Consider the following 11870-nt stretch of genomic DNA (forward strand, 5'->3'; position numbering starts at 1 on the left):
CCCCCCCCCCCCACTCCTCCTCACTGGCCTCTGGACATTCTCCTTACTGCCAATGTCCCACACATGCTGCACGCACACCACAGCCTGCCAACTGCTAAAGCATTCCTGAAGACTGCTTACTCTTCGGGTATTTTCAAAAACTGTTCCTACAGGTCCACAAAGACTGAAGGCCCTTAGCAACCCAAAGCAAGCTTTGGTTTCCAGATCTCTCCCACACGTCCCCTTGCTCACGGCTGAAACTCCTAACTTCTACATCATCCCAGCTTCTCATCTGCCTTTCCTTGTTTCTGGCCTCTTCTCCCTCCTCCTCTTCCTCTTCCTCCTCCTCTTCCTCTTCCCCCTCCCCCCTTCCTCATCCCCCAGCCCAACCCTCGCCCCACCCTACGTCACCATCTCCTTGTCTAAGAAGTATTCCTGACTAACGGCTCTGAGAACTTGCCGCCTATCACATGCTACCTCAGGGGCTAGCATTGGTCCTAGTCCCAGGTCAGCCAATCTGCTACTCTGAGGGCAGAAACAACGTACACAACTCAGTAGCCTCAGCTTTCCACAGAAGACTCGAGTCAGAATAACTTCTATTTTGTGACTTGTTTGCGGTTTTCTTCCTCTATCAGGCTTCAGCTTCAGAAGGGAAGAAGGTCAGTTCTTTGTTATCTTAGTACTTCTTGCCCAGAACAGGCATGCAAGAAAATAACATGTGGTACTGAATAAACTAATATCATTTCTATTCCACTATGATCCAGATGTCAGGGAACTTAGGTAACATAAAATGGTCACAGCATAGAAAGGACTCCATATTCCTTCTCGAGGGTCTCATCTTCCTGGGAAAGTGAGCAAAGAAGCACAGAGGCTCCCTGGAGAAAGCACATACCTGACATACAGTGAGATGGGCACAACGGTGTTGAGAATGATGATATAGGACCAGAAGGAGAGGAAGCCAGAGAAGAAGGCACTATCCACCGCCTCATCCCAGGGCAGGTAGACCTGGAAGCGCGTCCCGACTTCGTGTTCCCAGATGGCATTACCGATGGCCAGGATCACCCCCATGCAAACCAGGAATCCAAAAATCTAAGGAGGAATGAAAAACACAGAAGAGGCCGGGGCTTAGAGAGCTTTGTGGCTCTCAAAGCCACGTGCACCCTGAAGAGGCCTACTGATGTTCTGAGCCCATAAAAGCCCAAGCACTTGTCATGCTTTTCTACCGCAAGGGTCCAGGGTGGGCGGCAGGCGCTTGTCTACCACCAGAGCATGCAGTCCCCTCTCTGAGCATGTTCTCATTGTGTGACAGGCAAGCAGAAACACTTAAGTATCTCCCAATCTGGAACTTTTCCCGAGTCCTCAAAGGATGTGGCTGGGGTGAGCTACTTCTTACATGATTAAGAAGCTTATTGTAAGCCGAGTGGTGGTGGCGCATGCCTTTAATCCCAGTGCTTGGGAGGCAGAGGCAGACGGATTTCTGAGTTCGAGGCCAGCCTGGTCTAGAGTGAGTTCCAGGACAGCCAGGGCTACACAGAGAAACCTTGTCTCGGAAAAAAAAAAAAAAGAAGCTTATTGTAAATGACCAATCTGCCCGTGAGAGCCCACACAAGCCAACAGAATACGTGTATTGTATAAAATGTTTTTTTTTCCTTCTTGGGAATTAAACCCAGAGCTCCAGCCACACCAGGCAGCCTACTAAGTTACATATTAAGGTGTTCCTTCACTTTTTTGTTTTGAGACAAAGCTAGTGTCAAACCTGTGGTGATCAACTTGCGTCAACCTCCGCAATTTTGAGACTATAGGTATAAGCTACCAAGCCTGGCTTGGGAGGATCTCAAGTTCAAAGCCAGCCTGGGCTACAGATCCAAGACTTTATCTGAGCAAGAAAGAGGACTGGAGGGAACAATGGAGACCACTGTCTGGTCTCCAACAACCGCTTCCAAAACTGCCCCCATGTCGAGGCTCAGAGAACCAGGCATCATCCTGACCTGTGGCTACCAGGGGGCGAGAAGAGCCTTTGTATGTGGGGTTAACCATCACTTCAGGGAGGGGTTTCTACAACCCCTTTAAGGCTAAGATGGAAAGCTCAACAGCGACTGCCCTCAGGCCTCCCAAGCTGGCACGGTGGGGGCAGGCAACTAGCAGAAGGGGTACGAAAAGGGGTGGGAAAGCCCAACAAGGAAATCCAAGTCTAGGCAAACAGGAGAGGGACTCAGGAGTTGCCAAAGTGAACACAGAACATTCCCCTTGGGATCCTTCATCCTTAGAAGTTGGAGAAAGACCCTGCTAAGCATCTTCCCCATGGAAAGTTTTCTTTTAACTCTGAATCCATCCCTATGAAGGCCTCCTTGTCCCTGGCAAAAGCTAACAAGTCACATGCATGTTAAGTTGCTGTCGTAACCGAGCCCACAGAGGGGATGGCTTATTTTAGCTTTCTTTAAGTTGTTGATTCATGAAGGCCTTTAAAAATAACATCTGCAAGTCTGAAAGGAGTCTGAAGTGAACGTGTCCCCTGAGCTGCTACTCCTGGCTAGAAAAAGAACCAAGGGCAGAGGGCCTTGTCAGGGAAGGCTGCGGGGGCAGCCGGAGGCTCACCCAGAGTACCAGTGTGTTCATCAGGCGGTCGATACTTGTTCTCTTGAACTTCGTCCTGCCACTGTTCTGCATCAGCTTAGTATCAGGACCTTGAGAATAACGGGAAGCCAAATAAGCAAATCTGAGGGCCACTAGAACAGAAGCCCTGGGCGGGCAAGAGGCTGCAGCCAGGGACAGAGGTGCACGACTTCTGGGTTCTACCAGCCCCATCAGTTGCATCCCACACCCTGAGGGATGCCAGGAAGCTCACCTGCAAAGATGACGAGCCCGAAGCACCACTCGGTGTTTCTCAGCACACAACCTCGCAGCAGCATGTTCTGGTTGCTCAGGGGGAGCTTGTTCTCCTTCCAGTACAGCGTCCCACTAAACTTGTCCAGCTTGTTGTTGGGCGGTTCGCAAATGACTTCGCCTGGATGGGAGACAAAGGTGCCACCGCTCAGGGTTCAATAACAGAAGGGAACAGGCAAGGAGTTACAGGGCTGCGAAGAGGCTTAGCGCTTCCTGTTCTTCCAGGGGACCTGAGTTTGTTTCCCAGCATCTTTGAGTAGGCTCACAACTCCCTATAACTCCAGATCCAGGGGATCTGCTACTCTGTACTGCTTGAGTGCGCATGCACGTGCAGACGCATGTACACACACATACACACACGTAAATTTTTAAGTAATAATGCAATTTTTAAAAATGTAGATATCTGGGGCTGGAGATATGGCTCAGTCAGTTAAGAGCACTGACTGCTCTTCCGAAGGTCCTGAGGTTCAAATCCCAGCAACCACATGGTGGCTCACAACCATCTGTAATGGGATCCAATGTTCTCTTCTGGTATGTCTGAACACAGCTACGGTGTACTTATATATAATAAATAAATAATTTTTTTAAAAAAAGTAAATATCCAGGCTTAGTGGCACACACCTTTAATCCCATTACTGGGAAGGAAGAGGCACGTAAATCTCTTGAGTTTGACAACAACCTGATCTACATAGAATTCTAGGCTACAAGGCTCCATACTGAGATCCTGTCTTCAAAAAAAAAAAAAAAAAAGTTTTTAAATAGAAAAAGTAGTGCTGGGGGGGTTAGAGGTTACTATATGGACATGGGATATGCCAGGCAGTGGTGGTACACATCTTTAATCCTAGCACTTGGGAATCAGAGGCAGGAGGATTTCTGAGTTCAAGGCCAGCCTAGTCTACAGAGTGAGTTCCAGGACAGCCAGGGATATACAGAGAAACCCTGTCTTGAAAAACCAAAAAAAAAAAAAAAAAAAAAAAAAAGGACACAGGATACTGACACACTACTGCTGGGACTTCTTAAGAAAAGATTATGACTAGTACACTGCAGCCCTGGGTTCAATGCCTAACACTGCATAAACTGAGTATGGCAGTGCCTGCCTGTCATTCAGAACTCTAGAAGGTGGGGAAAAGAGGGTTAAGAGTTCAAGATAATCCTCCACTACATAGAAAAAACCAACACGGTGGCATGACTAACACTAAACACATACTGTCACAAGGGATGTAGCTCAGTGGAAGAGAACTTGCCTAGCTCCTAGGTTCATCTCTAGCACCACACAAAAAAGTACATACATTTAAGACTCCAAAATCCCACTTCTGTGTATGTGACACATGCATGTGGGGCAAGAGGTCAACATGGGATATCTTCCTCTATGGCTCTCCCTTGACTCCTTTCTAGTACACTTATTTGTATGTGTGTGTGCATGTGTGTGCCAGGGTGCACATTAAAGGCACTGGAAGACTGTAGTTCCCTCCCTGTGAGTTCCAGGCCTACCAGTCTGTTTGTGAGGCCCAACACTTTGCAGAAGCCAAGGCTTTCTCTCTACCTCGTGGGTCCCAAGACTTCAACTCAAGTAGTTAGGCAAATGCCCTTATCCACTGAGCCAGCTAACCAGCCTCTGCCTTAATTGTTTGGGATAGTTTCTCTCTCATTGAACTTGGAGCTGTCGGATGGGCCAGCCTTGATGTCCAGCAAGCCCTAAGTATCCCCCTTGGGCCTGACTCCTGGCAGTGGGATTGCAGGTGTGCCACAATACCTGGGCATTGGGGCTTGGGTCCTCAAGCTTACTCAGGAATGACTCTGGCAACTGATCAATCTCCTCAGCTCCCAAAAACCACAACCTTGGGACTACATCTATACAGAACACTGTTTACTTAAGCATCACTGGAACAAAAGACTGGGGCCAATTTATGACACACTCAGTTACTAAAGAAATCAAGGATTTGTGATGTTTAAATACTTATAATGGCTGGGTGTACCACCGACAGTCCCAGTATTCAGAGAGTAGAGGCCAGCAGATCTCTGTGAGTTCCAGGCCTACCAGGTCTACATAGTGAGCCTATCACAAAACAAACACACAAAAAAATTCCCATACATTTAACAGGCAAAAAGGCATCCTATTGAGATTTTTGTTAGATCACACTTACTTAGGGTTACACATTTGTAGGTGAACGGTCAGCTAAAATGGTTACAAAAGGAAAGCAGAACTGGAGAGGAAGAGAGAAGACGGACTTCTCACACACACAGACAGATAAGACTGATTTGCTGTGAGAAACACAACCACTATTCCGAGCTGATAAGCAAAGGGAAGAGTGCTGAATCTGTCAGCAGCGAGCCAACAGCCACAAAACTCCCTTGAAATGACCCTCAGTTCAAAGGACAACGGTAGCACCTGCCATTCCAGACATGTCCCTCCCGAAAATGGCCAGAAACTTGCGTCATCACAAAGACTAGAAGCCAAAAGAAAAAAGATACAATATAAACTCAAGCTCACCGTCCTTACCCAAAGTTGTTCCCAGACTACTCACCATCAAACTTGGCCAGCTGACTGATGTCCCCCAGCTCCGAGGTGATTGGAATGGCCTGGCGCACTTTCATGTTGGTCTCTCTGGAAGAGCAAATCAATACCCTTGAGTCCTGCCTCTCCCCCTTGGGAGACCCCCAACAGCTTGGCCTAGCAAAAATCTTTCTAAGGCCTCAGATCTCAGACCTGGGAACCACCTTCAAAAAGAATCTTTTACCCCTAGAGATACAAGGAGAAAGCAGGCAGCCACTCACCCATCCAGTTCTGCAGTCTCTATGTAACACAGCCCATGGGGCTCGCTGCTCGAAAGGAGGAGGAGGTCCGCCTACACAGAAAGCCTAATGAGAACTCACAGGCACAAACCCCTGCTGGGGGCGGGGAGGAGTCAGGGGGGCCTTGCGAGGGAATCATCCTCCAGCAAACACAGGTTTTCTTTTGTTCTGGGCTGTTCTGAGACAGAGCCTCCTCCCACTATATAGTCCTCTTTAGTATGAAATTCATTATGTAGCCCAAGCTGGCCTTGAATTCAGAGATCCACCTACCTCTGTCTCTGCCTCTGTTCTAGGATTAAAGGCCCATGCCATTAAGGCTGGCAAAAAGATCTGTTCTGTTTGTTTTGAATTCAAAAAGCATGAAAAACTAGTCCCGGCTACATTAACAGGACACAGGAGCCCACCATCTTGGAAAATCTCTTTCCACAATTCTACCAAAGAGGAAAATAGCCCTGCAGACTGAAAAAGAACCTTGTCCCTTACCGCCACAAACTGGTTATTTTCTAGCTTGATAATATCACCAACGCATACATTCATCCATTGCTCTTGTTGGAGGCTGCAGCAAAGAGAAGATAGTAGAGGCCATCAGTAGCTACAGGGGTTCCCATGGGAGCCTTCTTCCTCCCCCAGCCCTGGTCTCCAAAAGTCACTCACACTCCATTGATCAGCACCTGAGAATGACGGTTATTCACCTGATTATCACTCTTGTGGCGGAACTGAAAGAGAACTAAGAAAAGTAAGACACCATCTCTCCCCACACCTGGAACAACGGAGCATCCCGGAACCAACGTTCCCTAACGTCCCCACCTAACCCTCAGCCTAGGCATTACACATTTATCGGGACCATGAGGATCATCAAAGTCACTAAGGACTTGTCCTGAATAAAAGTGGCTTTGGGGGTTGGGGAGGATGAGAAGGGGAGGTAGCCAGAGAAAGCAGAACGGAACGTGACAACTCACATAGTCATCGGTGGCATCTTTAACAGCTGTGATGGTGAGGACAAGAACCAAAGGCACAATGGTGGTGAACCAGGACAGGGACGAGATCTGGGGGATTAACTGAAAAGAGCAGAGACAAGCTTCTGAGGCTCCCATCAGAGCTCCTCGCCCCTAAATCCTTCCTCTTCTTTGGCTTTACTCAACTTTGTGATATACAGAAGACATAAGAGAGGTAGGTCACTTACCTGCAGAATGAGAAGGAACAGGAAGTAGGTGTTGGCAACTTCCTGGAACTGCTCAAAGAGGTTGACAGGCAGGAAGGTGAGAATATTGTACTTGGAGGTCTTGATGCAGTTACTCTGTGGCAACAAGGGAGAAATAATGAGGCACCCCTCACCCCGACCAAGTCGGGCTGGAGCTGCCTCTCCCAACCTTGCACTTCCCAAACCTTCTGCACTCACACCCTACCCCCCTGCCAGCAACCACAGGTGTGGGACCAGGAAGAGGAGGACGGAGGAAAGCCTTCCCGGGAAAATGTATTTGCCCTCTGGGTCAAAATATTTTGCTTCAGTGACAGAAAGCCTGAAAATTTCAGCCTAGGGGCAGATGAAAATGTTTTTTCCTGCTTCCCTCAAGCACCCCTCCCAGTGGGCCACCAGCCTCAGCCTTGGATTTGCCAATACTCTTCCTCTTCCAGCCCTGGAACAGGGAACACTTACTGCATACTGGAACTTCTCATTGTATTCACGGTCATTAGCCCGTGCCCTCCGCTCTTCTTCTGCAACAGAACAAGATTTAGTCAGGAGGAGCAAACTATCTTGGGCCTCCTCAACCTTGGTGAGGGGCCTGCTCAGCCATTGCTCCTTTCCACAGGAGTCTTAGTAAACTCTTGGCTCCAGTCTACAGTTTGCCAACAGCTTAGGCCACATGGCTCTGCACACCACTCTCCTACTTCCCTCTAAGATAAAGTCTCACTGTGTGTGGTTCCGTCCTCCTCAGCCTTCCAAGTGCTGTGGCACCACTCCCTAGGGTACACTCATAGCACAGGACAAGTCCTCTGTTCCTAATATCACCCATCAAGGTCATCCGCCCGGAGCGCTCTGTTCCTCCCTCTTCCCCTGGCATCCCCGGATCCTTTGCTTTTGTTACTAACACATCCATCATCGTAATCAAGCGGTAGTGCTGAGGGTACAGAGCCTCCTTCCTTGTGGAGACGACTGCAAACCTACTCCTGGCACTCTTTTCTCCCTAATCTCCGGGAGGAGCTTGGTGGGTGGTGCCAAGACAGAGGGTCACAGTGCCCTAAAAGCACTCTGCTGCAGCATCCCAGGCCCACGTGCAGTTTCTCTAAAGGAGCCTCTTGTCACATGTCACCATAAGCAGCTTCTGACTGGTGGACAATGACATCATCCTATTGCAAAGCTCATCTTCAAGTGTGGGGGTGTGTATGTCAGAGATGTGGGTCATGCAGACTGAGCAGAAATGGAGAGAGGATAAGAATTAACTGCAATCTTTTTCCTACCATTTACAAATATTTCCCCTAAAGGGAACATCACTGTTAATAACCCTTATTTAGCAGCATTCAACCTAAACCCTGCAGACTCCAAGCAGCAGGTGCCAATTCCAGAATAAGAGGTGTCCTATGAAGGGTAGCCCCATCAGACTTAAAGGGAATAGGAACTTGGCTACGCAGTAAGCTTGCCACCTTACATCTGACAGAATTCCAGACCTCATGCCCCAACAAGCACAATGCAGTTAACAAACCCCAGGCCACAGAGTCCCCAGACAAAAGAGCCATCTGACACACAGAAACTTCCCTCAAAGGGTTCCCTTTCCTGAGACCCTAATCTCCAAGCACCATGCAAGGAAAAAGGAGGATCTCAAAGGACCTGCAAAGAGCGTGAGGAGGAAGGGAGACTAAAGACAGGGGAATGCGGAGGTCAGAGGGGGGAAATTACAGATTTGTGAGAGCCGTCAGACCCTCTGCCTCCCTTTACCTGTCCCCCAAGAAGGCTTCTTCTGGCTCCAAGAGGAAGGTGCCCCGGCCCGGGCCCACTTCTCGGGCATCTCCTTGGGGACCGTCATGATCCCGTTTTTAAAAGGCGCATTGACTGTCCTTGGCCTCAGCGTCGCCTATGGGGCGGCCCCCCGGGGAGGCGCAAGAGCTGCGGCCACGCAGAGGGGAGCCCCGGCCGCTGGGCGTGCGCGACACCCGCAGCCCCAGCCATCCTCACGGCCACCTGCGCCTGGGACCACCAGCTCTGCAGGAGCTCCGCTCCCGAACCTCAGGACTGAGGCGAGCTCCGAGTGGCCGAGACCTGGAGCCCACGCCCCAGGCTCCGCCCCACCTGCTCCCACTGCAGAGCCGAAGCCTGCCAGCGCCGCGTAGGCGAAAGCCAGCGCTTGGCCCCGCCCCCTGCCCCAGCCAATGCCGGAGAGCCGACCGCCCGCGTTGTCCAGGACAACGGCTTTCATCCCACACACACCCCCTCTCCTTCCGCGGGAAACCGAGGAGGACTCCGGTGGGTAAGCAAAGGAGGCCAGAGCCCAAGAGCCCCGGCCAAAGAGTAGGAGTTGCAGATGCATTTGAGTTAAGAGGTTGGTGATTAGCATTCAAGGCGTGGCATCAGCCCAAGGACGAAATGAATTTGGTTTCTTAAACCACCCGCTCAAGACGCCTAGGGGCCTTAATCCCCTTTTTCTCAGAACCACACTAGTCATCCCTCTTCCCTTGGCTCTCTAAGTCATAATAACAGCCATTTTCATCAATGCCCCACCTCTTGCCTCTCTTACCTGGGGGGCGCTTTTTTGCACACAGTGCCATCTCACCCAGCAAGGTCCCAGCAATCCATGGGAGACCCTGCAAGAAAGCAACAGACACACGTGGTCGAGAATTCTTCACTGCCCACATCAGACCTCTTCTGAAAACTATTGGAGCTCTGCCCTGCCCTCCCCACCACCAACTCCACTAACACTCATCTTCTTGCACTGACATGAATACCTGAGAGAAAAAGGAGGTCTTTCCTCTGTCCTGGATAACATGAGGGGACTGAGAATTTACAGAAGCCAAAGCCCATAGGGAAGGGCCTAGAAGAGACCAGATATAACAAATGAGACGAGGCTCTCAGGGTATCCACCTGAGGAACAATGGATGTCCCATGTGCCCTCCTGGTGCCAATGAAAGCTGGCCTGTACTAGGAAGCAGAATGTCCCCTAGTGGGTTGGGTGGAGATATATGAACCAGGAAACACCTGGCAGAGCATCAGGAAACAGGGTGGGCATGTTCCACCCTTCTAGAAAGCTCCTGATTTCCCCTCCCCTGCTTTCATTAGTGGGGCTACCATTATCACCTCCTCCCCAGAAGGGCTCTCATCAGAGGCATGGCCACCACTTCCTGCAGACAGTCCTCAAACCACTTCCTCTCAATCTTGTCCAGCCAGCCTCTGAGAACATCAGAGAGATCTCCCCAAACCCTGCTAAGGGGTCACCTTTCTTTCTCACCAGTCAGTATGACACAAAGAACAGGCTCAAGAGAACCTCTGCCCCCTTCCACCTTCCCATGTACTTTCTCCTAAAAAGGTGTTTAAGTCCAGGCCACAGGAGACTCCTCTTCCTTTAGATGGAATGCCTTCCCCCTCCTTAGTTCCCTCGCCTCTAGCCTGTCAGTCCCAAGAGATACTAATTGCCTGTCTGTCCAATCTCTGTAATTACGGACTCTGGTCCTGGCCCAGTCATCCTCTCCAGTTCTCCCTTCACTAATGCACACTCCCTCCTTGACCTCGGAGCAGGCAGTCCCGAGGGGCATTAAGTCCTTTTCACTACTGACTCTCCACAACTGTGGCAAGCAATGCTGCTGCCTCCTTGGCTCAAGAAGAAAACCTCATGAACATTTTGGCGATGCCAAACCCTCTTCCAGGGCCCCAGCCAGGGTCTCCACCCAATCTAGAGCATGAGTCATGGAAGGGTGGAATGTGGAGCCAGAGGTTAAAGGAGAGGATGCAGGGTGGGCATTACTGGCTCCTACCCAGCCTTACTCCAGTGAGAGGCTATCAAGTATCAAGCATCGCGTTAGCCCTAAGATCTGGGTCTTCCTTCCTTCTTGGAAAGAGTTAAGAGTGGGGCAGGCTGACCATCAAGCGTCCGGATCAGGAAAGTTCTTTTACCTCTAGGACCCTGGGGAGACTGAAAACAAGTTTGGCCCCAATCCTCGAGAGGGGTGCAGTAATAGAAATCACGGGTAACAAGGTCCTCCTCTCAGGATATCCTGGTTTTTCTAAACCAACTAGGCCCACCAGCCACGTCGCCTTGCCCCGTCACCCACCCCAGCCCCCTCTGCAGCCACATCTGGGATAAAAATAGCCAGCCATGGGAAAGAGGCAACGCTCCACCAAGAAAAAAGGCTCCTCCTCTGGGTCTGGCCTCCGCTCCTTTCCAACCAAGAGCCTTTTCAGGGGAAGCTAGCAGATCGGCGAGACAGGAGAAAACAATACTACCCGAGGCCACCTTCCTTCCCTCTCCAAGGACAGTATCCAGGACCCACTACACAGCTCTGAGCTCCCAAAGCTAACACCCCTGGCACCCTTGGTTTTCCTGGGTCACAAGGAGACCTCCACCTTCGAGGGACAAATCCTATCAGCCCCAAACTCCCTCTCTAGGCACCTAAAGGCTGAGGTCGGGGAAACTCCTCACACCCCAACTCCACACGCCCCTTCGGGGCCCCATCTTCCCAGCTTGCGCACAAGCTACCCGTTCTCTCCATCCTGGGGAACCCTTCTCTCCAGCCTCCCACAGCCGCTCCCTGTGGCACCGCTGCCCGCGCCTCCCAGAGCCGGCCCTCCCGGTCCACACCCCCGGCCCCACGGCGGCGCCTCACCTTAGCGCTCCGCGCTCGGCGCTCCGCCCGGCGGCCCCGTCCAGCCCATGCCGGGGGCTGGGGCGGGGGCGCTCGGCTCCGCTGCCCGCAGGCTCCCGCCCCCCCCACAGCAGCCCCGCTCTCCTGCCCCCCCGGGGCCCCGGCCCGCTACTTTGTGTCAGTTTCGGCCGCGGGGCGGAAGTGACGGCTGCGCCCGCGGGTGGGGGGCGGGAGGGGCTTTGAGGAGGTGAGGGGCGCGGCGTTCGCCATCTTGGTACGGAGGGGGGGATGTCCCAAGCTCCAGCCTCGGACACGCAGATGATCAGCGAGACTTGGGGACGCTGGGATGCTGTTGCTTTATTTTGGAAGACAGAGACAGAGAGAATGCTGCTTTCTCGGCCAGAAAACATCTTCGGGGAGGATCC

The 11870-nt window shown here is 51.3% G+C and overlaps 1 protein-coding gene across 3 annotated transcripts in view; it reads right to left on the bottom strand.

The window, feature by feature from the left end:
- Atp8b2 (ATPase phospholipid transporting 8B2) overlaps positions 1 to 11652 on the bottom strand; it is a 24098-nt gene extending 12446 nt beyond the window's left edge. Inside the window, exons 1-13 of one of the 3 annotated variants that reach the window (XM_031374550.1) lie at positions 11467 to 11652; positions 9595 to 9680; positions 9387 to 9453; positions 7313 to 7371; positions 6839 to 6952; positions 6615 to 6713; positions 6310 to 6371; positions 6139 to 6211; positions 5638 to 5708; positions 5388 to 5467; positions 2825 to 2983; positions 2575 to 2663; positions 872 to 1068 (exon numbers count right to left, since the gene is read on the bottom strand). In XM_031374550.1, the coding sequence (XP_031230410.1) occupies positions 872 to 1068; positions 2575 to 2663; positions 2825 to 2983; positions 5388 to 5467; positions 5638 to 5708; positions 6139 to 6211; positions 6310 to 6371; positions 6615 to 6713; positions 6839 to 6952; positions 7313 to 7371; positions 9387 to 9417 (1034 nt within the window). In that variant the 5' untranslated portion in view covers positions 9418 to 9453; positions 9595 to 9680; positions 11467 to 11652. Of the gene's footprint in view, positions 1 to 871; positions 1069 to 2574; positions 2664 to 2824; positions 2984 to 5387; positions 5468 to 5637; positions 5709 to 6138; positions 6212 to 6309; positions 6372 to 6614; positions 6714 to 6838; positions 6953 to 7312; positions 7372 to 8590; positions 8898 to 9386; positions 9454 to 9594; positions 9681 to 11466 lie in introns of those variants that run through there. The other 2 variants (XM_031374549.1, XM_031374548.1) reach the window with 2 other exon arrangements.
- Positions 11653 to 11870: the final 218 nt, after the last annotated feature.

The sequence above is a fragment of the Mastomys coucha genome, unplaced genomic scaffold, assembly GCF_008632895.1.
Source record: "Mastomys coucha isolate ucsf_1 unplaced genomic scaffold, UCSF_Mcou_1 pScaffold16, whole genome shotgun sequence".
Taxonomy (NCBI): domain Eukaryota; kingdom Metazoa; phylum Chordata; class Mammalia; order Rodentia; family Muridae; genus Mastomys; species Mastomys coucha.